General features: G+C 45.4%; 1 protein-coding gene across 4 annotated transcripts in view; it reads right to left on the bottom strand.

Annotated features, from left to right (window-relative positions):
* Positions 1–3,224: 3,224 nt before the first annotated feature.
* The window catches only part of LOC109899854 (exportin-5-like), a 39,128-nt gene continuing 14,379 nt past the window's right edge, over positions 3,225–27,973 (bottom strand). The window contains exons 1-33 of one of the 4 annotated variants that reach the window (XM_020495454.2): positions 26,384–26,492; positions 23,192–23,313; positions 22,991–23,063; positions 22,613–22,750; positions 21,926–22,108; positions 21,795–21,821; positions 21,457–21,642; positions 21,142–21,218; positions 20,817–20,861; positions 20,547–20,643; positions 18,478–18,561; positions 18,168–18,293; positions 17,738–17,828; positions 17,463–17,591; positions 16,917–17,032; positions 13,593–13,748; positions 13,436–13,477; positions 13,221–13,310; positions 12,789–12,988; positions 12,430–12,526; positions 12,132–12,313; positions 11,095–11,195; positions 10,864–10,960; positions 10,569–10,705; positions 9,532–9,629; positions 9,207–9,253; positions 9,010–9,110; positions 7,719–7,778; positions 7,519–7,619; positions 7,335–7,442; positions 6,281–6,418; positions 5,930–6,097; positions 3,225–5,651 (exon numbers count right to left, since the gene is read on the bottom strand). In XM_020495454.2, coding sequence (XP_020351043.1) covers positions 5,499–5,651; positions 5,930–6,097; positions 6,281–6,418; positions 7,335–7,442; positions 7,519–7,619; positions 7,719–7,778; positions 9,010–9,110; positions 9,207–9,253; positions 9,532–9,629; positions 10,569–10,705; positions 10,864–10,960; positions 11,095–11,195; positions 12,132–12,313; positions 12,430–12,526; positions 12,789–12,988; positions 13,221–13,310; positions 13,436–13,477; positions 13,593–13,748; positions 16,917–17,032; positions 17,463–17,591; positions 17,738–17,828; positions 18,168–18,293; positions 18,478–18,561; positions 20,547–20,643; positions 20,817–20,861; positions 21,142–21,218; positions 21,457–21,642; positions 21,795–21,821; positions 21,926–22,108; positions 22,613–22,750; positions 22,991–23,063; positions 23,192–23,313; positions 26,384–26,386 — 3,573 coding nt within the window. In that variant the 5' untranslated portion in view covers positions 26,387–26,492 and the 3' untranslated portion in view covers positions 3,225–5,498. The other 3 variants (XM_020495452.2, XM_031835458.1, XM_020495455.2) reach the window with 3 other exon arrangements.

Here is a 27,973-nt window from a genome sequence, read left to right as displayed (position 1 = left end):
CTTAACCCATCCTCCTGTTTTCTCCACTCCCGTAGCATATGACAACTTCTGTACTACTCTGACCACCTCAACCTGCCTCTCTCACAACGCACACTTCCTATCCCCAGCTACATGGGCACTCCTACAGTTGACACACAACTTGTCCCACCAAAACATCCCATTCATCTGTCCCATGCCCTCCTGCACACTATCACATCTTGGAATGTCCATCCTACACACTGCTGCAACTGACCATACAAGTGGAACCTGAAACACTGCAGTGGGTTCGGCTCAAAAACTCTAACAGGATAACTTAATATATCCTAACATGACTTTGTTGTTTAAAGACTGACAGTGACTCCTTCACTTCCCCACGCTCACTACCAGGTCTGGGTCGCACCAAATGGCAGGCGTCACCAACACTGGGAATCTTCAACTTCAATGCCTCCACCTCCGCACTTAACACTACCCCAGAAATCACTTGTCATGAAAATCAACCTCAACCTCTGCTTTCCTCATTCTCTTTGATGCATTCTTCCTCTCTTTCCTCTTCCATTCCTCACCGTGGGACCAGAAGACTGTCTCCTGCAGCTTGGTAGAGGCAGGAAGTTCCCACACTCATAACCTAAGTTCATGGATTGTGTGTGTGCCATTCAGAGGCTGAATGGGCAACACAAAATATTTAATTGCCTTAGAATAGATAGGTGCCAGGTGCACCGGTTTGTGTCAAGAACTGCAACGCTGCTGGGTTTTTCACACAACAGTTTCTCCGCCGTGTGTATCAAGAATGGTCCACAACCCAAAGGACATCCAGCCAACTTGACAAAACTGTGGGAAACATTGGAGTCAACATGGGCCAGCATCACTGTGGAACGCATTCCACACCTTGTCGAGTGCATGCCCTGACGAATTGAGGCTTTTCTGAGGGCAAATTATATTCTTATCGGGGCCGAATTGCGTTTTTTGTTTGACACTCCCTTCTAACACGGCCCGTGATCAGAGGGGAACAGAAAGCACATCCATGCTTAGTCTTAGGTTTCAGAAATGGGGTCATAATAGCTTATAACCAAAACTGTTCAAATGCTAGAGCGAATTTCATTGAAAGAAAATATATTCAACATGGCACATTGGCTTCGGAAACTGCCAGAAGCTTTGTTTACCACAGAGTGTTTGATTATACACTATAAACACAGAAGTGTATGGACACCCCTTAAAATTTGTGGATTCGGCAATTTTAGCCACACCCGTTGCTGACAGGTGTATAAAAGTGAGCACACAGCCATGCAATCTCCATAGACAAACATTGGCAGTAGAATGGCCTTACTCAGTGACTTTCAACGTGGCAACAAGTCAGTTCATGAATGTATGCCCTGGTCAACTGTAAGCGCTGTTATTGTGAAGTGGAAATGTCTAGAAACAACGGCTCAGCCACAAAGTGGTAGGCCACACAAGCTCACAGAACGGGACTGGCAAGTGCTGAAAAGCGTGTAAAAAAATTGTCTGTCAGCCTCCCGAGTGGCGCAGAGGTCTAAGGCACTGCATCACAATGCTAGCTGTCCCACTAGAGATCCTGGTTCGAGTCCAGGCTCTGTCGCAGCCGGCCGCGACTAGGAGACCCATGGGGCGGTGCACAATTGGCCCAGCATCGTCCGGGTTAGGGGAGGGTTTGGCCGGCAGGGATGTCCTTGTCCCATCGCGCTCTAGCAAATCCTGTGACAGGCATGGCGCAGTGCACGCTGACATGGTCGCCAGGTGTTTCCTCCGACACATTGGTGCGGCTGGCTTCCAGGTTAAGCGGGCATTGTGTCAAGAAGCAGTATGGCTTGGCTGGGTTGCTTTTCGGGGGACACGAGGCTCTCAACTTTTGCCTCTACTGAGTCCGTACGGGAGTTGCAACGATGAGACAAGACTAACTACCAATTGGGGAAAAAAAGGGCTACACATTTTTTTGTTGTCTGTCCTTGGTTGCAACACTCACTCACTACTGGAACCAAAATCAGCACAATAACTGTTCGTCGGGAGCTTCATGAAATGGGTTTCCATGGCCGAGCAGCCGCACACAAGCTGGAGCGACGTAAAGCTCAACGCCATTGGACTCTGGAGCAGAATTGTATTTGTCACATGCGCAGAATACAACATACCTTACAGTGAAGTTCTAACTTACAAACCCTTAACTTATTTTTTCCTAACTGCATTGTTGGTTAAGTATCAACTAGATCCTTTACTAAATTCACCATCTGGCAGTACGACAGAAGAATCTGGGTTTGGTGGATGACAGGAGTACGCTACCTACCCGAATGCATAGTGCCAACTATAAAGTTTGGTGGAGGTGGAATATTGGTCTGGGGCTGTTTTTCATGTTTCGGGCTATACCTCTTAGTTCCAGTGAAGGGAAATCTTAACGCTACAGCATACAATGACATTCTAGACAATTCTGTGCTTCCAACTTTTTGGCAACAGTTTGGGGAAGGCCCTTTCCTGTTTCAGCATGACAATGCCCCAGTGCACAAAGCGAGGTCCATAGATAAATTGTTTGTGGAGATTAGGGTGGAAGAACTTGACTGGACTACAAAGCCCTAACCTCAATCTCATCGAACACCTTTGGGATGAATTGGAACACGAACTGCGAGCCAGGCCTAATCACCCAACCTCACTAATGCTCTTGTGGCTGAATGGAAGCAAGTCCCCACAGCAATGTTCCAACATCTAGTGGAAAGTCTTCCCAGAAGAGTGGAGGCTTTTATAGCCCATTAATGCCCACGATTTTATAATGAGATGTTCGACAAGCAGGTGTCCACATACACTACATGACCAAAAGTATCCGTTCTCCTCTACCTTTCCTTGCTGGCAAAGTATCAGGATGTTGGCTGTGGTTTTGAAGCTGGATTTAGAGAGCTGAATTTGAAAACTGAATCTGAGAAGTTGAACATATGGAACTTTGAACTTAAAAGATGGTTTGTAAACTTGACAGACAATGAATACAATATCTACCATAAATATTCATATAATTCAGTTTCAAATCCTGAAATACATTTTACTTGTATGAATTCAATGATTCAAGTTGTGCATTAAACATAAAAAAATATCAAACTCAATATCCTAAACCAAATTCAAAATGATAAAATTCAAATACAATCTCTGTTGGCACCGAATACCATAATCGGCCACTGACTCTAGAAGATGAACCAATGGGAGGGACGGATTACTAACGAATAACCTTAAATATTTAAAAAAGTAACATTTAAAATGACTCAAGTCTACCTTTATTTAAAAACAGCAAAATATAAAAACAGTACTACAGTTTTAAATACTTTCCCTGTACAAGGTTGTTTTATACAATCATTAAGGAAAAAAAGTTGGCCACGTGAACAGTCAGTCATTGACAGGGTTGGGAGATTTAAAGGGGTAGTTCATACCAAAAATCTAAGATTCCTCCCAAAATTATGTAACAAAGTCCCCTGACTATTATATTTTATGCCATCAAAAAAACTCTGATCATTCTGTATGTATTTGGATAAATCAGCTTTGGTCCCATATTAAATGGGAAAGACAGACTGGCAACATATAAACCTCACAGCAATTGGTGCCTATTTTTCATATGGATTTGAGATTCAGGCCTGCAGCTTCTTCCAAATGCACACAAATATGACCTACAAAACAGATGGCATAAAATATGGGATCTCGACCACATTGGATCAGTTTTCACAAACAATACCGCCGAACAAAAGTCGATGTTGCGGCAAACTATTCCCATTAACATAGGTGGAATGCAGTGCTGGCTTCTCATACGTTCACAGCTGGGAGAACCAGTGCAAAAAAAGTCAATGACAATTCTACTTCAACCATCAACAGAGTAATGATTCTGTACAAAACATTGGTTTGAAAATAGCTCTCTTTATACAGCAGACTACTTTGAAGTGTAACACCTCAGACATGCTCACTGGATCCCATTCAGGTTCTTCTGGCACAAAATGGCTGCAGTCGTTGAGCACCCAGGTGGATGGTCCATGTTTGCGATCTACTAAAACACATTTAAAGCTAAATGTGTTGTGCTAGTGAGGAAATGTGCTGTATAAACGCAATTCTTTGTTACATTTACAACCTGCAGGGTTTATGGCAAAAGCCATGTCCTGTTGAAGGACAATCACCATCATCATACTGTTCTATATTTCTGATCAAGGCAGACAAACACTCACATTATTTGGATAAATATTATTGAGCAGTTAGCAGGGTTCAGTCCATGACAGAATATTCTGACTACCTTTGTCCTAAATGGGGAGTCTGCCACAAATTGTAGAGTCCATTCATCCCACTGTCGATCGATAGGGTAGAAACGTCGAACACTTGTTGAGCCAATCCTTCAGGAAGATGTCGTCCAGCACTGGGGAGAAGAGTGCTGCTCTGTGCTCCTAGATGTCGTCCAGCACTGGGGAGAAGAGTGCTGCTAGTGCTCCTAGATGTCATCCAGCACTGGGGAGAAGAGTGCTGCTCTGTGCTCCTAGATGTCGTCCAGCACTGGGGAGAAGAGTGCTGCTAGTGCTCCTAGATGTCGTCCAGCACTGGGGAGAAGAGTGCTGCTAGTGCTCCTAGATGTCATCCAGCACTGGGGAGAAGAGTGCTGCTAGTGCTCCTAGATGTCACCCAGCACTGAGGAGAAGAGTGCTGCTCTGTGCTCCTAGATGTCATCCAGCACTGGGGAGAAGTGCTGCTCTGTGCTCCTAGATGTCATCCAGCACTGAGGAGAAGAGTGCTGCTCTGTGCTCCTAGATGTCGCCCAGCACTGGGGAGAAGAGTGCTGCTAGTGCTCCTAGATGTCACCCAGCACTGGGGAGAAGAGTGCTGCTCTGTGCTCCTAGATGTCATCCAGCACTGGGGAGAAGAGTGCTGCTAGTGCTCCTAGATGTCGTCCAGCACTGGGGAGAAGAGTGCTGCTAGTGCTCCTAGATGTCGTCCAGCACTGGGGAGAAGAGTGCTGCTAGTGCTCCTAGATGTCGTCCAGCACTGGGGAGAAGAGTGCTGCTAGTGCTCCTAGATGTCGTCCAGCACTGGGGAGAAGAGTGCTGCTAGTGCTCCTAGATGTCGTCCAGCACTGGGGAGAAGAGTGCTGCTCTGTGCTCCTAGATGTCGTCCAGCACTGGGGAGAAGAGTGCTGCTCTGTGCTCCTAGATGTCATCCAGCACTGGGGAGAAGAATGCTGCTCGTGCTCCTAGATGTCGTCCAGCACTGGGGAGAAGAGTGCTGCTAGTGCTCCTAGATGTCGTCCAGCACTGGGGAGAAGAGTGCTGCTCTGTGCTCCTAGATGTCGTCCAGCACTGGGGAGAAGAGTGCTGCTCTGTGCTCCTAGATGTCGTCCAGCACTGGGGAGAAGAGTGCTGCTCGTGCTCCTAGATGTCGTCCAGCACTGAGGAGAAGAGTGCTGCTCTGTGCTCCTAGATGTCGTCCAGCACTGAGGAGAAGAGTGCTGCTCTGTGCTCCTAGATGTCGTCCAGCACTGAGGAGAAGAGTGCTGCTCTGTGCTCCTAGATGTCATCCACCACTGGGGAGAAGAGTGCTGCTAGTGCTCCACTCTCACTGGTCTCCAGAATGTCCCTTTTCTCAGGCTTCGGCTTCTTAAAGAGAGACGGAAGATTTCGTATATGTACCTCCTTTTTGAACTGCTGGGCCAGAGCTTTCTGTGGGTAGGAGAGATCAAGAACAATTTAGAATCGGTTTGGATTGAATGGTTGTCTTACACAGCGTGCAGGCCCTATTCAATTAAACTTATTAAAATACTGACAGCACTCGCCAATACAGTGCAACTTACATCCTTTAATTCAAATCTATTTCAAAAGTCACAATGGACACATTTCAGACATTATTTTCAATTAAATCATTCTAGGTCTTTGCTGCAGGTCATTTTACAGAAAAAAATAAATAGAGCCCTCCCCCTGGTGGCAGGTGGTGTTATTACCCCCACAGCGCCAGCAATGAGCTTCTTGAACTGGTCTTTCCTCTTCTTCTCTCCCAACCTCTGAGCGGAGCTGGGCTCCAGCAACCGCTGGTCGTACTGGTCTAGAGCCTCCAGATTGATGTCGGGGATCTGAGTCATCACGTCTCTTAGCTCCATGTACCGCGGCCGCTGTCCCAGGGAGGGAGGGAAGAGAGGAAAGGGTTAGTTGTCGAGGAAGGGAGGAGCAGGACAGGAGACAGAAGAGTGAGTGATGTTGGGGATCTGAGTCATCACAGCCCTCAGCTCCATGTACCGCGGCCGCTGACCCAGGGAGGCGAGGCAGAGTTAGGAGGGAGAGAATGTGACTCTCACCAGGTTCTCGTACATAAGCAGGGCCAGTTGTGTGAGGGCTGAGTTGCAGATCTCATGCTGCCCATGCATCTGCAGTCCCTTCAGAACACTGGTATAGAACCATGTGACCGCCTCTGGCAAAAGGTTCCCACCTACAACCTGAACACAACAACAGTCAGAGAGAGAGAGGGAGGAGGAGGAGAGACAGGCACAGTGAAGAGAGGAGGAGGAGAGACAGGCACAGTGAAGAGAGGAGGAGGAGAGACAGGCACAGTGAAGAGAGGAGGAGGAGAGACAGGCACAGTGAAGAGAGGAGGAGGAGAGACAGGCACAGTGAAGAGAGAAGGAGGAGAGACAGGCACAGTGAAGAGAGAAGGAGGAGAGACAGGCACAGTGAAGAGAGAAGGAGGAGAGACAGGCACAGTGAAGAGAGAAGGAGGAGAGACAGGCACAGTGAAGAGAGAGGAGGAGAGACAGGCACAGTGAAGAGAGGAGGAGGAGAGACAGGCACAGTGAAGAGAGGAGGAGGAGAGACAGGCACAGTGAAGAGAGGAGGAGGAGAGACAGGCACAGTGAAGAGAGGAGGAGGAGAGACAGGCACAGTGAAGAGAGGAGGAGGAGAGACAGGCACAGTGAAGAGAGAGGAGGAGAGACAGGCACAGTGAAGAGAGAGGAGGAGAGACAGGCACAGTGAAGAGAGAGGGGGAGAGACAGGCACAGTGAAGAGAGAGGGGGAGAGACAGGCACAGTGAAGAGAGAGGGGGAGAGACAGGCACAGTGAAGAGAGAGGGGGAGAGACAGGCACAGTGAAGAGAGAGGGGGAGAGACAGGCACAGTGAAGAGAGGGGGAGAGACAGGCACAGTGAAGAGAGAGGGGGAGAGACAGGCACAGTGAAGAGAGAGGGGGAGAGACAGCAGAGTGGAGGGAGGGAGGAATCTTCGAATCACAGGAGTGAATCACAAACACAGTCAGACAGACACTGAGTAAGGAGTGAGCGAGAGGAAAAGGAAGCTAAATGGATAGGGAGTGCTCAGGATGGAAAGTTGCTGTCAGTCTGTCCTGTGTGTAGCCTACCTGTCGTAGCAGGGTCCAGCACACGATGGAGGCGCTGCGGTGACAGTTACTGGTGTCCTTCCAGGACAGAGAGGTGAATGAGATGGTCAACAAGGTCATATAGATGTCCTGCAGAGGGAGAGAGAAATAGTCCCATCACACTGCCATGGGTAGATGCTCCGGTGTGTGTGTGTGTTGTGCTGACCTCGTGTTTGAGAAAACACTTCCCCAGCTCCGTAAGTTCGCCGGTTGGCTGGGCAGGGGAGACAGCGACTGCCTGGGACTCAGTGGACATCATCTCCTCCTCTACACATACAGGATAGGACATAAAAAGGAAGGGGAAGAGTGAGAAGGGGGTGGACCTGAGTAATACTTTTCTTCCCTAGAAAACAAGTGAAAACTTACCATCCACATCTTCCTTGTTTCCTGCTGGCGCAGGCACCTTTTTCATTATGCAGGCGTGAGCTGATGGGAAAGGATCAATGTTAGGACACATGACTAGACTGAAATAAACTCCATAAACCCCAACTGGAGCTACTGCTCCAGTTTCAACTGTTCTGCCTGCGGCTATGGAACCTGACCTGTTCACCGGACGTGCTCTGTCCCAGACCCATTATTTGACCATGCTGGTCATTTATGAACATTTTAACATCTTGGCCATGTTCTGTTATAATCTCCACCCGGCACAGCCAGAAGAGGACTGGCCACCACTCATAGCCTGGTTCCTCTCTAGGTTTCTTCCTAGGTTTTGGCCTTTCTAAGGAGTTTTTCCTAGCCAACGTGCTTCAACACCTGCATTGCTTGCTGTTTGGCGTTTTAGGCTGGGTTTCTGTACAGCACTTTGAGATATCAGCTGATGTACGAAGGGCTATATAAATACATTTGACTTAGATTTTTGATATACCCCAAATCTATCAAATATGGATACGCAGCAGAGCTAAATTCATAGGTCCAGTTTCTCAGACTTAGATGAATCCTTCTCCTGGACAATACATAAATACATGCTCAATGGAGAAGCTGAACTGAAAGTCTTCACGGATCCACCTGTAGCCGAATACCCAAGAGGGTCTGGATCAAGAATTCTAAATAATGTCACGGGTCTGATCTGATTGTCAAGTGTAATTTTAACTGACTTGACTGCAAGGACACGTATTGATTCGAATGCTGAAAGAGAGAAATTTGATCATTTATGCTGCTGCTATTGCTTTTCACGAGCGCGGTGTGTGTAGCTTGTTGTTGGCCAATCACAAGTCATCAAAGTGGCAATAGGCTAACAGTCAGAGCCGCTGTGTGTGGGGCAAAAGTTAGGAGACATCTAAAAGTTCAAGGAGAAGGACAGGCTACAATGACCAACAGCCAACCGGTGTGAGGAGGCTACAATGACCAACAGCCAACCGGTGTGAGGAGGCTACAATGACCAACAGCCAACCGGTGTGAGGAGGCTACAATGACCAACAGCCAACCGGTGTGAGGAGGCTACAATGACCAACAGCCAACCGGTGTGAGGAGGCTACAATGACCAACAGCCAACCGGTGTGAGGAGGCTACAATGACCAACAGCCAACCGGTATGCTGCTACTTAATGTTCTGAATGGAGTTATTTATTTGGACCCTTGAAGGCCTCTGATTGAAAGTGCTAGTTAATCGCTCCCTGCATCCCAATAATCTGACCTTTCTCCCAAAAGTGTGGACTTACTGAGCAGGTCCAGAACCTCTCTGGTGAGCAGCCGAACTAGCTGCTCCTCCAGCATCTCCTGATTCTCCTCACACGACTCGTCCTCCTCCTCCTCCTCCCCACTACACACAGAGGGAAAGAGAATGTCAACATACCACTAGCACAAGAAAACCTACGCATTGAAAGAGACCACATGCCTTCATAAGGACCCATCTTACCTGACAGTACTCCTCTGGTTGATGATCTGCCACCTGAGATTGAGTCTCTGTATAAATAAACAGAGTCAACACGTCACATGATAAGTTGTCCCATGTCTTATTAATAGTGACCGATTACTAGTGCGCATGACAATAAGCTCGGAGTGTTTGATCAGCCTCTGATTTCTGTTAGTTTGGTAGTTGTACCACAGTTAACCTTTTTTGTTGTGAGTACTTTGTTTTGTGTGGGTTTTTTATTTATTATTATTATTTTACATGCAAAGAAACTCTCCTTTTTGGTATATTGCTTCACAGGCACAAGGGGAAAAAGCGTGAGAGTTCAGACCTGTAGCATGTAGGCGAACAGAGGCCCCAGCAGGGGGCAGAGCAGACTGTTGTAGCACTCCTGAGGACATGACACCACCAGCTGCTTCAGGAACACCCGTTCACACACACATTAAGGAACACAGTTGGACTGTCAATGCTATTATCAATGTATTTGATCATTAACAATGACATTATAATCCCTTTTTGTCTGAACAAAATTACTATATACACTGAACAAAAAATATAAACGCAACATGTAAAGTGTTGGTCCCATGTTCAATGTTCTGAAATAAAAGATCCAGAAATGTTCCATACGCACAAAAAGCTTATTTCTCACATTTTGTGCACAAATGTTTACATCCCTGTTAGTGAGCATTTCTCCTTTACCAAGATAATGCATCCACCTGACAGGTGTGGCATATCAACAAGCTGATTAAACAGCACGGTCGTTACACAGGTGCATCTTGTGCTGGGGACAATAATAGTCCACTTTAAAATGTGCAGTTTTGTCACACAACACCACTGATGTCTCAAGTTTAGAGGGAGTGTGCAATTGGCATGCTGACTGCAGGACTGTCCACCAGAGCTGTTGCCAGAGAATTTAATGTTAATTTCTCTATCATGTCGTTTTAGAGAATTTGGCAGTATTTCCAAAAGGCCTCACAACCACAGACCACGTGTAACCACGCCAGCCCAGGACCTCCACATCCAGCTTCTTCACCTGCGGAATCGTCTGAGTCCAGCCACCCGGACAGCTGATGAAACTGAGGAGTATTTCTGTCTGTAATAAAGCCCTTTGTGGGGAAAAACTCATTCTGATTGGCTGGGCCTGGCTCCCCAGTGTGTGGGCCTGACTCCCAAGTTGGTGGGGCTATGCCCTCCCAGGCCCACCCATGGCTGCACCCCTGCCCAGTCATGTGAAATCCATAGATTAGGGCCTAATGAATTAATATCAATTGACTGATTTCCTTATATGAACTGTAACTTAGTAAAATCGTTGAAATTGTTGCACGTTGCATTCACATGTGATTGGCAGCTAATGGGACAGAAGGATATGGAGCATGGTGCGGAGTCTGTGGTCAGGCACGTTGTCGAGGGAGACAAAGACAGAACCAACGATCTGTTCAGCCAATCCCTCGATGGTGTAGAAGTCCTGCTGCAATGATAGGCCTGCCTTCCCCAGGATATGGTAACTAGAGAGAGAATGGGGGTGCGCAAGCGAGAGGAAGAGGGGGAAATGAGCAAGAGAGCGAGACTGGTGGTTGTGTGTGTGTGTGTGTGTGTGTGTGTGTGTGTGTGTGTGTGTGTGGAGATAGAGGAAGCAGAAGACTATCCAAAGTGAGGAAGTCACCAGTTGTCGTAGAGGGTACAGAAGAATCCCTGCATGCGCTCTAGATGAGTCTTATACACTGGAGGGTCATAGATGTCCAGGGCTGGCTGAGGCAAGCCTACAGGTCAGGACACAATATTCATGTTTATTATCCTTCAAAGGGGAAATTATAGCCACGGGTTACCAACCTTTGATATAGGGTTTCTAAACCAGTACAGGGCATAACCATTGAATCAGTGTGGTTCCTCTCACCTAGAACCATGTTCTTCTCCACCTCTATCATGTCGTAGGCCTTGGAGAACGTCTCACTCAGACGACACATGTTCTCCGGCAGGAAGAGACTGTTGTGGGTTCTACAGAGAAACAACATCATCCTCTTTATCATTATGTTCATCACAAACACTCTCACCATTACCACCATCATCATAACAAACAAAACACTCTCACCATTACCACCATCATAACAAACAAACACTCACCATCATAACAAACAAACACCCACCATTACCACCATCATAATAAACACTCACCATTACCACCATCATAACACTCACTATTACCACCCTCATAACAAACACTATCATTACCACCACCATCAAACACTATCACAAACACTATCATTACCACCACCATCACAAACACTATCACTATCACCACCACCACCACAAACACTATCATCACCACCACAAACACTATCACCACCATCACCACCACCATCACAAACACTATCACCATCACAAACACTATCATCACCATCACAAACACTATCATCACCATCACAAACACCATCATCACCACCACCATCACAAACACTATCACCACCATCACAAACACTATCACCACCACCATCACAAACACTATCACCACCACCATCACAAACACTATCATCACCATCACAAACACTATCATCACCATCACCACCACCATCACAAACACTATCACCACCATCACAAACACTATCATTACCATCAAACACTATCATCACCACCACCATCAAAATCACTATTATCAAACACTATCACGACCATCACCATCATTATCAAAAAGTATCACCACAATCAAACACCATTATTATCACAAACACGATCATCATCACCACCACCACCACAAACACTATCACCACAATTACAAACAGCACCATTATCACAAATACGATCATCATCACCACCACTATTATCACAAACACTATCACCACAATCAGCACCATTATCACAAACACTATTATCATCCTTATCACCATCTTAATCAAAAACCCATAATGTTTCTCTACCGCACCCCCACCCCCTTACCTGATGAGGGCGAGCAGGTTGGGCAGCAGTGCCAGGACCTGGGCGCTGCAGGGGTTTCTGTAGATGGGGGCTCCATTAGGGGTGTAGCCCACTACGAAGCCCCCTGCCTTAGCCTCCTCCAGGTCAGCCGGCCAGCGGGCCCTCTTCACCACCCCCAGGATGGTGTACACACAGAAACTCAACTGGTGGGCAGGGTGAGACAAACAGTGAATAAGAAATGTTTCAATACAGTTGACGTTTTGGCAGAACTGGTTGAATTGGCAAGCCTGACATCACATGCGTGCGCACACACACACACCCGTGACCTGTTGATGCCCGTTGTGTGTTCTATGCCTTCAGCCACCAGCTGATCAGCACCAACGAAGTCCAGGAACAGAGCAGGATCCCACAGCACACTGATGCACACAGAGAGAGAACAACCAGTGTATAATACAGTGCAAGTGGGTGTATAGTTTAGTGTGTACGCATGTTGTGTGTGTGTACGCATGTTGTGTGTGTACGCATGTTGTGTGTGTGTACGCATGTTGTGTGTGTGTACGCATGTTGTGTGTGTGTACGCATGTTGTGTGTGTGTACGCATGTTGTGTGTGTACGCATGTGTGCATGCAGTGCGTGTAAGCAGTTCAGTGTAGACAGCGTATGTGTGTGTGTACATACCGCCTCATCTCGTCGGAGGTCCAGCGAGCGACCACAGTGGCCATGAGCTCCTCCAGGAAGTGTTTCTGCTTGTTGTAGTCTTTGAACTGGTTACTGATGAGGACCAGGGCCTCCATAAGAGCACACTTCTCCAGCATGTTCAACAGAGCCTCGCTGGAGAACAGCTTCTTCACGTGGTTATACATCATGTCAAAACACGGCTGAATGGAGTGAGTGTGAGAGAGAGATGTTACATGAAAAACAGACACACCCAAACATCCCTCCCCCACAGATACACATACACTTGTAAGATGCAATAGATTTGTACACTGGTTCTAAGAGTCATAGCCAACGGTTTCATCAGTATCTACTTAAAGCAGCTGTTCCATTCTACTGCACAGCGATGGATGAGCCTTCTCTAGGAGTAGGATGAACTTGACCGCAGACACATACAAGAATGAATTGTGGGTAGTCTCGAGACATCTTGATGATGGAGGAGCAGGCGTGTCTTCTGATGTTCTTCACCGCACGCGTCCGTGGTGCCTGAAAATGACATCCCAGGTCAGACTGATGATTGGATGGACTACTACTTAGCCTCGGATTCCTATTGCTTCTACACAATCCCAACGAACACGTCGTGCCTCTTAAAAATATTTAAGACGGCTCACCTTACTCTCCTCTACCACCTCGAATGTGATGGAGGCAAATAGCTGGGAAGGAAAAGAAGAACAAGTTCAAGTTTTAAAAGGTGGACACAATCCACAAAAGGTCAGGAGAGAGAGATTGTAGATCGGTGTGCATGCTTTTGAGCGCAGGTGTGTTCACCTTGTAGAGGACCTGAGGCAGGAAGTGAGGTCGGTGTGTGACGAAGGGGAAGAGGACGGAGACGTTGGTGAGGACACAGGACAGGATGAGAGGGTCTTGGGTGTTGTAGTTCAACACAGCCTGTAGCAGCTCAATGCCCTGGTCTACCGGCAACTTCTACAGCAGGGGCAAAGGGACACGAGTCAGAGTTTCTTCTACATCGGCAATTTCATTACATTCATAACACTTGGGAACCACTATTTTAAGGGTCTGTAATAAACCATTTATAGTGTGTGTTCACCATTTATTAATGATTACTACCACATTTATAAACCATTTACAAATCCTCAGTAAAGTACTTTTGCAGCCCCTAAAGTGAGCACTATTTATGCTTTCTCAAATGTTTTCAGTGACCAGTGTAATTGGTCACTGCCATTGGTAAACATTCCAGCAGCACCTAGCAAAAGAATAAGCCCCACAACACAGGATATTTAAGAACATTTTAAAAATACATACACAAATATAAATGCAACATGTAAAGTATTTCATGAGCTGAAATAAAATATCCCAGAATTTCTCCATACTCACAAAAAGCTTATTGCTATCAAATTTTGTGCACAAATTTGTTTACATCCCTGTTGGTGAGCATTTCTCCATCTGCCTGACAGCTGTGGCATATCAACAAGCTGATTAAACTGATGATCATTACACAGGTGGACCTTGTGCTGGGGAAAATAAAAGGCCACTCAAAAAAGTGCAGTCACAATGCCACAGGTATCTCAACTTTTGAGGGAGTATGCAATTGGCATGCCGACTGCAGGAATTTCCACTAAAGCTGTTGCCAGAGAATTTAATGTTAATTTCTCTACCATAAGCTGCCGATACGTTGTTTTAGAGAATTTGGCAGTACGTCCAACCGGCCTCACAACCACATCCAGGACCTCCACATCCAGTTTCTTCACCTGCGGGATCGTCTGAGACCAGCCACCCAGACAGCTGATGAAACTGAGGAGTATTTCAGTCTGTAACAAAGCCCTTTTGTAGGGGGAAACTCATTCTGATTGGCTGGGTCTGGCTCCCCAGTGGGTGGGCCTATATCCCAAGTAGGTGGGCCTAGTTCCCAAGTGGGCGGGCCTAGCTCCCAAGTGGGCAGGCCTATGCCCTTCCAGGCCCACCAATGACTGCACTCCTGCCCAGTCACGTGAAATCCATAGATTAGGCCCTAATTAATTCATTTCAATGAACTGATTTACTCATATGAACTGTAAAATCGTTGCGTGTTGCGTTCATACAGTGAGGCAAAAAAGTATTTAGTCAGCCACCAATTGTCCTAGTTCTCCCACTTAAAAAGATGAGAGAGGCCTGTACACTTCAACTATGACAGACAAAATGATAATTTTTTTCTCTCCAGAAAATCACATTGTAGGATTTTTTATTAATTAATTTGCAAATTATGGTGGGAAATAAGTATTTGGTCACTAACAAAAGTTTCTCAATACTTTGTTATATACCCTTTGTTGGCAATGACAGAGGTCAAACATTTTCTGTAAGTCTTCACACACCGTTGCTGGTATTTTGGCCCATTCCTCCATGCAGATCTCCTCTAGAGCAGTGATGTTTTGGGGCTGTTGATGGGCAACACGGACTTTCAACTCCCTCCAAAGATTTTCTATGGGGTTGAGATCTGGAGACTGGCTAGGCCACTCCAGGACATTGAAATGCTTCATACGAAGCCACTCCTTTGTTGCCCGGGCGGTGTGTTTGGGATCATTGTCATGCTGAAAGACCCAGCCACGTTTCATCTTCAATGACCTTGCTGATGGAAGGAGATTTTCACTCAAAATCTCACGATACATGGCCCCATTCATTCTTTCCTTTACACGGATCAGTCGTCCTGGTCCCTTTGCAGAAAAACAGCCCCAAAGCATGATGTTTCCACCCCCATGCTTCACAGTAGGTATGGTGTTCTTTGGATGCAACTCAGCATTCTTTGTCCTCCAAACATGACGAGTTGAGTTTTTACCAAAAAGTTATATTTTGGTTTGATCTGCCCATATGACATTCTCCCAGTCTTCTTCTGGATCATCCAAATGCTCTCTAGCAAACTTCAGACGGACCTGGACATGTACTGGCTTAAGCAGGGGGACACGTCTGGCACTGGATGATTTGAGTCCCTGGCGGCGTAGTGTGTTACTGATGGTAGGCTTTGTTACTTTGGTCCCAGCTCTCTGCAGGTCATTCACTAGGTCCCCCCGTGTGGTTCTAGGATTTTTGCTCACCGTTCTTGTGATAATTTTGACTCCACGGGGTGAGATCTTGCGTGGAGCCCCAGATCGAGGGAGATTATCAGTGGTCTTGTATGTCTTCCATTTCCTAATAATTGCTCCCACAGTTGATTTCTTCAAACCAAGCTGCTTACCTATTGCAGATTCAGTCTTCCCAGCCTGGTGCAGGTCTACAATTTTGTTTCTGGTGTCCTTTGACAGCTCTTTGGTCTTGGCCATAGTGGAGTTTGGAGTGTGACTGTTTGAGGTTGTGGACAGGTGTCTTTTATACTGATAACAAGTTCAAACAGGTGCCATTAATACAGGTAACGAGTGGAGGACAGAGGAGCCTCTTAAAGAAGCTATAGGTCTGTGAGAGCCAGAAAACTTGCTTGTTTGTAGGTGACCAAATGCTTATTTTCCACCATAATTTGCATATAAATTCGTAAAAAATCCTACAATGTGATTTTCTGGATTTTTTTTCCCCTCATTTTGTCTGTCATAGTTGAAGTGTACCTATGATGAAAATTACAGGCCTCTCAACTTTTTAAGTGGGAGAACTTGCACAATTGGTGGCTGACTAAATACTTTTTTGCCCCACTGTATGTGATTGGCAGCTAATGGGACATAAGGATATGGAGCATGGTGCGGAGTCTGTGGTCAGGCACGTTGTCGAGGGAGACAAATGCAGAACCAACGATCTGTTCAGCCAATCCCTCGATTTTTGTTCAGTATATATCCATTTTGTTGTTCTGAATGACTACCTTACTAACATTTACAAATGTAGTAGTAATTAATAAAATGGTGATCAGTTTGTGACTGCCTTATAAATAACTTATTACGGATTCTTCATATAAAGTTACACCAACACTAGTTTATGTTTTTGACGATGGGGGGAAAAATATGAATCAATAGTTATGCGTTTCAAAAATCCCTACACATTTTGTTGCTATCTAGGGCACCCCCCTGGTAGCGTTTACACTTTGCCCTCTCTACCCCTCTTACCCTCCTCTGTAAAATACTATTTTTGCTCTCTCCATCTCTCTGCTGTGGGTAGCTATTCTCATTTGGCAGCTTGTACCTCATCCTCCACGTTCTTAAAGATCTTTCCCACAACACTCTCTGTAAAGAAGGTCATAGCATCCCACTGGACCACTGACGGAGACAGGATAGAACACAGCCCCTCAGCCGTCTTAGCTGGAAAGAAAAGGAGGAAGACAGAAAGACCGAAAAGAGAGAAAAAAACGAGTCAGGAGGAGTAAAAAGGGGAAAAGAGAGAGTTAATCAAGCTGATTAGTTAACATGCATCAAACAGTATCTCTCGACCCATCATTTCCTGTCACTTGGCGCCCTTTCAGAGTGGTTACGAGAATTCATGTATTTTTTGTTAATCGTGAGAACTCATCTCATACAAATAAAGACTCATTTCCTTTTTAAAAACCTCCTCAAACTCCTCCTTCCAAGATATGAGAAACTCTTGATTTGAGCAATCAAATGGACTCCTCCAAGACATTCAATCAGTTTCATACTGACACATTCACCATCAGTGACCCTGCCCACCCCCACACACAGCAGATCCCCCTCCCCAGATCGCCACTATGAGCCACAGTCGAGAAGCAGCACGTACACACAGTGGTTCCGATATCGATGGGCGCACTGATCTGATACTGCAGCCACTCTGCTGCAATCTGGAAGGCCTCCAAGGGGACAATACGACACGCATTCCGGACCACCTCCCCCTGCTGCGCTCGGAACGCTGGAAGACATCAGAAACACAAGCATCAGGGTCGTGATCCGTAGGAACGAACTGGAGAAAATATTATTTAATGGCAAGAAAAATGTATTATATTAATATTGTTTAAGTCTAACGTATTCAAACACAATAGGAGTCACATTGCTTACAGTTGAAGAAGGAGTTGAAGTCTTCATCACTGTCGAAGTCATGACGGGAGTACTCACAGCTGGGACTGTCGTTGCTGGAAGGGAAACCAGTCTAGCAGGAGGAACACAACAATATAGAACAGCAATTCATACAATTAAAATAACCTTGCATGTAGAGACAAAGTATACATAGTGGAAGAGCTAAACCTTTCCGTGTAGTTGTTACACGTATTTTGGATTTCCGTGTAGTTGTTACACGTATATTGGATTTCCGTGTAGTTGTTATATTTTGGATTTCGGTGTAGTTATATTTTAGATGTATAATTTGTGCCTTTGTGTGTAGATCAATTTGAGAGTCGTTTACATGCTCACTTTTTCTAATGAACATTTTGATGCTTTAATGTGCAACTGCACAAAGTCTTGGATACATGTACATGGTAGCCTGTCTCACCTTGACTAGGTTGGTCATGGTGGCTCTAAAGTACTTGATGGTCATCTGGATGATGACAGGATCCTTGGAGAGAATCTCATGTCTGAACAAAGTTCCCCATGTGATCTGGGTGGAAGACCTAAGGAACTGGTGGGAAAAGACAAATACTTTAGTTCAGAGTAGGGTAGTTTATCAGAACAGATTAAAAAAATGTAAGAATACTATGTCTCAATGTTCAGTGCTCGAGGACCAGATCTGACAAAGTGGGATATGGAGAAACAGTAGTGTTAGCTACCTGGCTAGTACTTTATTTTAACAGTAGGTAACTCGCCTGGCTTGGGTGTGTGGTGAAGGCCAGGAACGCTTCTGTGTACTTGCTAAGGTTTGCTGGTACCTCTACCTCCACATCTGAACCCTGCATTAGAAACACATAGCACAAACGACACAATCAAGACACCCACGTGCACTTTTTTTTGTACAGCTTTTGGCTGCTAAAACAAACGAAAAGCAGAAAACTTGCCAGCCAAAATGACAAAATAATGTTTTTTATTCAGTGATGGAAATAACAGTCAATGTAAACTACCATTCAAACATTTGGGGTCACCTAGAAATGTCCTTGTTTTTGAAAGAAAAGCACATTTCTTGTCCATTAAAATAACATCAAATTGATCAGAAATACACTGTAGAAATGGTTAATGTTGTAAATGACTATTGTAGCTGGAAAAGCCTGATTCTTTATGGAATATCTACATAGGTGTACAGAGGCCCATTATCAGCGTTGTGTTAGCTAATCCAAGTTTATCATTTAAAAAAAGGCTAATTGTTCATTAGAAAACCCTTTTAAAATTATGTTAGCACAGATGAAAACTGCTGTTCTGTTTAAAGAAGCAATAAAACTGGCCTTCTTTAGAGTAGTTGAGTATCTGGAGCATCAGCATTTGTTGGGTCGATTACAGACTCAAAATGGCCAGAAACAAAGAACTTTCTTCTGAAACTCGTCAGTCTATTCTTGTTCTGAGAAATGAAGGCTAGTCCATGTGAGAACTTGCCAATAAACTGAAGATCTTGTACAACACTGTTGACTACTCCCTTCACAGAACAGCGAAAACGGTCTGTAACCAGAATAGAAAGAAGAGTGGGGGGCCCCGGTGCACAACTGAGCAAGAGGACAAGTACATTAGAGTATCTAGTTTGAGAAACAGACACCTCACAAGTCCTCAACTGGCAGCTTCATTAAATAGAGAGGGATTACAGGCTCAAAATGGCTAGAAACAAAGAACTTTCTTCTGAAACCTCAAAGTTAACAGGACAGAGAAACCAAACACATGCTCATTGCTCACGTGGAGAACTTCAAACAAAAGACAATGAATAAAATGTACAAATCTCATAAATGGTTATGAAATAAACCAAAACTTGTCCCTCACAAGTGTAGCAGGTTGTGAACTCTGAAAGCAACGTTTCCACGAGAATGAGAACGGTAAGAATTAACACATGCATTAACAGAAATTTAAAAAATGACAGGATTAACGTTACATTTACTACTGGTGACATATGTGATGGGGAATTGATTAAAAAAATTGAAATCTAAGGGCAAACAATTCACACAATGAATATGCAAATATTGGCAGGAGATAGCTGAGCCATTCTGGAGAGACTTCGCCACACACCCCTCCCCTTCTTGTCTCAACAGTTTCAATTATACTCTAGACACATTATCTTTACACATATTTTAGATGCTTTTCACTGACAGCCACAACTCAATTAGCCAGAACTATAGCCCCACGCGCGCTGCCCAAACTGTGGGCTTTCCAAATAAGCATAGGCCTATCAGCTTGTGATTTGAAACAATCCACAGCAAAAAGAATTAAGAAGCTCGATTCCTCTGTGGCAAAGTCATGCTTTCTGGTGAGGTATTTTGTTTCTGTATAGACAGGAGTAATTATATAACTTGGGCAAATGTATTGGACACAACGATGTGCCATTTCTCTCCTGTTCTATTGGTTTTCATATCAACAATCCTAGTCATATTAGCAACCCATTCTTGTTATTGCCTCTTTAGATTCCCCCTCTTTCTAAGTTTCTAACAGAGATTTTCATCTCTGTCACATATGGAACCGCTAACAGGTGCTCTGTTTATAATGGTGTTTTCCTAAGAATTGCATTTTGGTAAGTGTTTGAAAATGTGTTTCATTGACTGCTTCATTACATGAGTTGCATGTTCTGTTAAGATGAATTAAATAATCTAAAAGTGTCATTCTGAGCACCGTGGCTGGACGCCCTAATGCATTATGCACCCAATACATACGGGCTAAATTTCTCAAATGGCAGGAAAATGTATATCTTCCTGGTCAAATTGTCCGGCATCACATTTTCCTAATGGAAACCCTGAGCCAGACTCACCACTAATGAGCAGAGTTGGCTGCCCAGGGCACACAGGACCTGACATAGCCTCTTCAGGAAGGTGTAGTGTCTCTCCACCACCCCCGCCCCCACTGGCCTGGGGGAAATCAGATCAAACTTTACTTAAAGTGCATTTTTCAGCATCACAGCACACTTCACTGAAAGAAAAAAAGTACCAAGCCCCAAGAATTCAAATGCTAAATGGAATGCTAAATAACAAAGCTGGACAAGAACGTTTACGCTGAATACCAAAATGTGTAGGCTACTCACTGTGTTGGAGAGGATTTGTTGCATATTGCTGCTCCATCTGCAGACCTGTAGCCACAAACCAATGAGAATTAGAAGCCAGAATGAGCTAGTAATGCTGCTGTGTAAACCCAGGCCTTGTGGGTGATGAGGGGAATGTACTCACTGTGCAGCAGAGAGGGCTGTGTAAACCCAGGCCTTGTGTGTGATGAGGGGAATGTACTCACTGTGCAGCAGAGAGGGCTGTGTAAACCCAGGCCTTGTGGGTGATGAGGGGAATGTACTCACTGTGCAGCAGAGAGGGCTGTGTAAACCCAGGCCTTGTGGGTGATGAAGGGAATGTACTCACTGTGCAGCAGAGAGGATGTAGTGCATGGCAACGTCATCAAACAGCACCATGAGTGGTTTCCTGTCCTCCAGCTTCCCCTACGGAGACACACCAAGCATGTTAACATAACAGTTCTCTGCCCTGTGATGTACCTGACTAATAATACAGTAATTGTAGACCTGCATTATTCATTCCAATGTCTTGAAAAAATATCTGGTCCGGTCCTACAGAGTAGTCTGCAGAAAGGGGTGTGTCCGAACAGAAAGGGGCATGTCATGTCCTACAAGGCCTGACTGCAGAAAGGGGAGTGTCTGGTACTGTGTAGTTTGTACTAACCTTGCGGCTAATGGCGATGAGCAGGCACTCTGCAGCCTCCAGCTGCAGCTCTGTCTCACTGAGCAACAGACACAGCATTTCCAGCAGGCGACAGTTGTCATTGGTGATGTTTGCCAGGGCAACCCAGTCTATGTAGCCTGCCAGGGTGTTTAGAGTGGACACGCCTACCCGACAATGGGCCTTGGCCTGACCAGGGGGAGAGAAGAAGAGGGGGGGGAAGAGATGAGAGAGAGGGGGGAGGGGGTAACGTGCACAAAACAGAAAAGTCTCTAGCTGGGTGTCTAAATGTGAATATAACATCAGAAAGAGGATATTGTACATCAAAAACACTTTCCTACCTGCAATTCTTGGCCAGGTATTCTTTTCTGGAAGATGTACAAAAAGAGAATATCAATAAAAAGAGGTCAAAAACACTTCCGCATATTATTATTATTTTTTAACAAGACAGTTATAACCATTGTCTGTTTACCAGTTTGCGGTACTCGTCGACGTGGAGCTGCAGGATGGCGAGCAGGAAGCTAAAGATACTCTCCATGTTCTGGGTGAGGGTCTGCTGGATGTCCCGGCGGCGCTGAGTGGGCAAGGTCCGGAAGGTGATCACGTCCTCCGCCAGCCGCAGCAGGATCAACATCACCAGCTCTGTCTGGGCCTCCTGGGGGGGAGGAACACTGATGTTTTCAGCCCTGAAAGTTGCTCCAGGGGCCATGGCACCGCACCAGCATAAAAACCTAGGGGAAACACTGAACTGGAACGTGCCGACTCACCCCTACGCTGGTGGATGGATTACAAACCAAATCCTTGCTCCCTTCCATTTTCAATAAGCCCCCCCCCACCCCCAGTTTTGTTTCTCTCCAATTGAATGCTGTGATGTTTTCAGCCCTGAAAGTTGCTCTTGGGGCCTTGGCACCGCACCAGCATAAAACCCCAGGGGAAACACTGAACGGGAACGTGCCCGACTCACCCCTACGCTGGTGGATGGATTACAAACCAAATCCTTGCTCCCTTCCATTTTCAATAAGCCCCCCCCACCCCCAGTTTTGTTTCTCTCCAATTGAATGCTGTGATGTTTTCAGCCCTGAAAGTTGCTCTTGGGGCCTTGGCACCGCACCAGCATAAAACCCCAGGGGAAACACTGAACGGGAACGTGCCGACTCACCCCTACACTGGTGAGTGCCTCCATCTCCTTCAGCATGTCAGGCCAGTGCTGAGGCCATTCTCTCTTGATCATCTCCACTATGATCCGCGAGAGAACGTCCTTGATGTGGCTCTCCTCCTCCAGGATAGAATATGTGCCCTGCAGAGGGAGGCAGTGTGCCAGAGTCATGGAACAGACTAGAGTCAGCATATTCATTCATGTACATCTAACTGATCGCACAACCATGGGGAATTTGTTTGACTTTTTGAAAGTATATTTGTAATTGGGTCGACAGACCACCAGTAATTCCACCCGTCATCTTATCTGCCACATACTCTTTTCTAGAAGAATAGAAAAATGAAGACACTAACAGGGTGTTTATCACCCAAACAGACTCACAGTTGACAATAGCCCCATAGCACAGTTCTTCAGCTGGACTTTCTCTTGCTGTGGCATGTTGTTCCATCTGAACCTATTCTCAACATGAAGAAAAACAACAAGGTTTTGGGGAACACATTGGCACATGTGTAGGGGGATGTCTTGATATCATTGAGGATAACTATGTGAATTATAGACTGTACAATATACTCAATAACTCACTTGATGACGTGCTCCAGTATCTGTAGACCAAAGTGCCTCACCACTGCTGTTTGAGTTTTATCTGCCAACTGTAGCCCACATGGGACACAGAAGGAACACTTCTCTTTGAATTCTTCACAAAACTAAAAATAAAAGAGCGACATGAACAAGTTAATAACATGCACTCAATCAGTTAGTTACTGTATATACCTAGCCAGCTACGTGTAGGACAATCTCACTCACTTCCGTCATCATGAAGTGCTTTGAGAGACTAGTCAAGGACCATATCACTTCCACCCTACCTGACACCCTAGACCCACTTCAATTTGCCTACCGCCCCAATCACAGACGACGCAATTGCAACCACACTGCCCTAACCCATCTGGACAAGAGGAATACCTATGTGAGAATGCTGTTCACCGACTACAGCTCAGCATTTAACACCATAGTACCCTCCAAACTCGTCATCAAGCTCAAGACCCTGGGTCTCGACCCCGCCCTGTGCAACTGGGTACTGGACTTCCTTATGGGCCGCCCCCAGGTGGTGAGGGTGGGTATAACTCCAGCTCTACAACCCTGGCTAACTCTAGCTCTACTTAACGGTCTTACCGTTATGAGGGGCTGTCTCTTTAGATCTAAAGTTCTTCAGTTACACGTTAAACAGAGCATATCTTATATCCTTCCTAAAGTCTATGAAAACCCCTTTACAGATGCTTCACAAATCAATGACAGAATAATACAATAACAAAATGTTGGCCTTTCTGCTGGTCATGTACTGTATGTACAGTGGGGAATGTCAAGCTAGAGTGAAGTGGCAGAATTATATACATTAGTCATTTAGCAGGCAATCTTATCCACCACAATTTAAAGTAGTGTGTGCATACATTTTAACATACTGGTCCCGCATGGGAATTGAACCCACAACTTTGGTGTTACAAGTGCTATGCTCTACCAACTGAGCCACCCAGGATAAACAGGCAGCTTCATGCCCAGTGGCAACAGCAGGGTTCTCTGGCTCCATAGCCCTGATTGGCAGATCATCAGGGGGCGAGACAGGGCCTATATGCCATTCTCACATTGGCCTGTCAATCAAGCAGGCACAGGGCAGCACAGCAATATGGGGACTGAAAATGGACTCTCCTCTCCAGAGTCCTTGCTGGTAAATCCAGGTACAGAGGAGTGGGGCCAAGTTCACAAAAGGAAAGAAAGAAAAGGTAAGAAATAAAGCTGATCATGCTGCTGTTAGGAACTGTACTCTTCTATGATTGCTGCACTTTTATTCCATAGACATGCCTGTCTTGACAACCCGAGAGTAATACAGACCAAAAAGGACCTCCTCAACGTCCATTATCTAGTACAAAGTCTTCTTTCGTCTGAGCATTTGGAGTATCATCTCGATAATGATTCCTGGTACACATCAACAACCCAGGGGTGTCTATACTACAGTTCTTGAACTCTCCATGATCCTCTCTCTTAGCCTATGATCATTCAGACAGTGTATGCATGTACAGTTATGCTCATTCACATCTGATAACCATACAGTGGAACACTTTATAGCTCTTCTAGCCAACAATAACAGGCAATAAAACACAAAGCAAAAATCTTGAACCTTATGACAAAATGTACATTTCCGCCTAAATAGATATAACCAAAAGTAATTATTTTTCGTGAGATGTCCATAAAAAATTACTAGTAATGCTGCATAGTTCTATAAAAGGTTTGGAATTCAACATCCAGGTAAAAATCATTATAAATTGCTGAGGTGTACTCACTTATGAGGACACAAGCTCAAGTACATGGTAAATATATAATTATAAATATAAAAAAGCATGTATTTTTTTCTAATATTCAGCACAACATCTCCACCCCGCTGATCCTCAACACTGGGGCCCCACAAGGGTGCGTTCTGAGCCCTCTCCTGTACTCCCTGTTCACCCACGACAACATCTCCACCCCGCTGATCCTCAACACTGGGGCCCCACAAGGGTGCGTTCTGAGCCCTCTCCTGTACTCCCTGTTCACCCACGACAACATCTCCACCCCGCTGATCCTCAACACTGGGGCCCCACAAGGGTGCGTTCTGAGCCCTCTCCTGTACTCCCTGTTCACCCACGACTGCGTGACGGTAGGCTTGATTACCAACAACGACGAGACGGCCTACAGGGAGGAGGTGAGGGCCCTCAGAGTGTGGTGTCAGGAAAATAACCTCACACTCCATCAACGTCAACAAAAGAAAGGAGATGATCTTGGACTTCAGGAAACAGCAGAGGGAGCACCCCCCTATCCACATCGACGGGACAGTAGTGGAGAGGGTAGCACTCAAACTTTTACAGATGCACAATCGAGAGCATCCGGTCTGGCTGTATCACCGCCTGGTATGGCAACTGCTCTGCCCACAGCCGTAAGGCTCTCCAGTGATATCCGTCATAGCTATCAATGTAGTTTATGGAGCTTTACAGAGAGAAGTGAATTAAACTCTCGAAACAATGCATAACTCAGTTGATTTAACGCAATCAATATAACTAGGCTAAATGGTTGACATAACATTCAGTTTGAGGGCATCAGTCAGCAGCAATGGCTCTAGCTAACTAGCGACGTGCAGTGAATGAAATCCGCAGCTGGAAACGGTAACGTTATGATGCTAGCCATCTGAAGTTAGCTATATAGCTACGCCCATTGATGATAAGGCAAGTAATTTAAGAACAAATTCTTATTTGTGTGGCTGCTGCCGGCCTACCCGGACGACGCTGGGCCAATTGTGCGCCGCCCTATGGGACTCCCAATCACGGCCGGATGTGATACAGCCTGGATTCGAACCTGCGACTGTAGTGACGCCCCTTTCACTGAGATGCAGTGCCTTAGAACGCTGCGCCACTCGGGAGCCACATGTAATGGACATGTGAACTATAATGTGAAGTTATAGCTATGCATCTATGCACATTTTCAGTCAAGCAATCGCATCACATCGCAAATAGGAAAGCGAGCTAGTTAGCCCAAAGGCCGGCAGATGGCTATCTTACCAGCTAACATTAGCAAGCTATCATCTAGCCATCAAGATACCTTTAGGGCCTCCAAGCGATATATTTGGCTAGATTCCGCGTCCATCATCACGTTCACAGCTTTAACAAGCTGATCACACATATCAGCCACTGGTTCACCCATCATATTGAGTAGCGTCTTCAAAAAATGAGATGAAAGCTAGCGGTAACGCACCATGTAAAACACCTGCAAAATAGGTCAACTGAGCGCGCTTTGAGAATTAGCATGTAGCAAGCTACACAGGCGTAACCATTGGCATCAGCCGTGTTCTAGAGTAGCGAAACTACTTCTTCTTCAATGAGGTTTAACGGCGGTTGGCATCCAATAAATATTGCATTACCGCCCCCTACTAGACTGGAGTACTCCCTTATACTTTGCTTGAATAAATAAAGAAATACTCTAACATCTAACGCAAGACTCAGAAAAAAATAATGATCAAATAATAAAAAATAACACCACCCTACTCAACTAATTAAATCTATTTACTCCTACCTCAGGCCAACAACCTGAAAGGATGGGACACCACTACTTAACACACCTTGTAACTATTTTGATGTCAAGACTCACACACCGAAATAAATAATATATAATATAATAATATATATAATAATATAATAAATAATACCTCTCTGCAGTTGCCACCACAACCTCAAATTTGTGCGACTTACATTCCATCCCTGCAGTACAGTCGATAACCATTGCTATAAATGCCAAAAATCCAATCTTACAGAAACACATATCACTTGTTGGCCTCTCTCTCTGTACTGGTACAGATACACTACTCACACCACTCTTCTCAGGATCCCTCCCCCTTGACCCATCTTCCTCTACTTTCTTTGATGCCTCAGCATATGACAACTTCTGCACTACTCTAATCCTGGAAACCTCCACCTGCCTCTCTCGCATGGGACATTTTTGATGAACACATTCCACTGCTTTCTCCAGTGCTACACATTCCTTTGTCTCATGCCCTTCTGCACACTTCTCCCACCTAGGAACCTCCCTCCGACACACTGCTGCCACATGCCCAAAAGCTTGACACCTGTAACAATGTAATCTATTCGGCACAAAAGCTTGTACAGGATAACTTACATATCCTAATATCACTTGGTCGGGCAAAGACTCAACATCAAAACTCAAAAGAACAGACAATGACTCTTCTGTTTCATTATAATCACACCACCCTGTCTGCGTCGCACCAAACCACGAGCATCACAAACACCAGGAATCTTCCCCTTTAGTCGGTCAACTTTTATATTTACTGCTACCCCAGTACAAAACAAGGCTGCTTCTAGACACCTTGATTGAATCCTCCTTTCCCACTGCCCAAATTAATCTCGTTGTCCAGAAAACGCAGTCCAATAAGAAATGCATTATTGGACCGGTTCTTGTCTTCTACTACAACTTTTGCTCGTTTTGTTCACCTGGGGTGGCAGGGTAGCCTAGTGGTTAGAGCATTGGACTAGTAACTGGAAGGTTGCAAGTTCAAACACCTGAGCTGACAAGGTACAAATCTGTTGTTCTGCCCCTGAACAGGCAGTTAACCCACTGTTTCTAGGCTGTCATTGAAAATAAGGATTTGTTCTTAACTTACTTGCCTAGTCAAATAAAATAAAAATTCTGCTACCAGAATTTGTCAAGCTGTCTACGCATACGTTTGATAAATCCAATGTATGCACCACACAGAACGCACTGCAACTGCCTCTGCATACGCAATGTTCCATTGGAAGGCAATGACGCTGTTGGTGTGATCGAGGGGTCAGG

Source organism: Oncorhynchus kisutch, linkage group LG11 (assembly GCF_002021735.2).
Source record: "Oncorhynchus kisutch isolate 150728-3 linkage group LG11, Okis_V2, whole genome shotgun sequence".
NCBI classification, from domain to species: Eukaryota; Metazoa; Chordata; class Actinopteri; order Salmoniformes; family Salmonidae; genus Oncorhynchus; species Oncorhynchus kisutch.
This window is presented reverse-complemented; position numbering and strand designations above follow the sequence as displayed.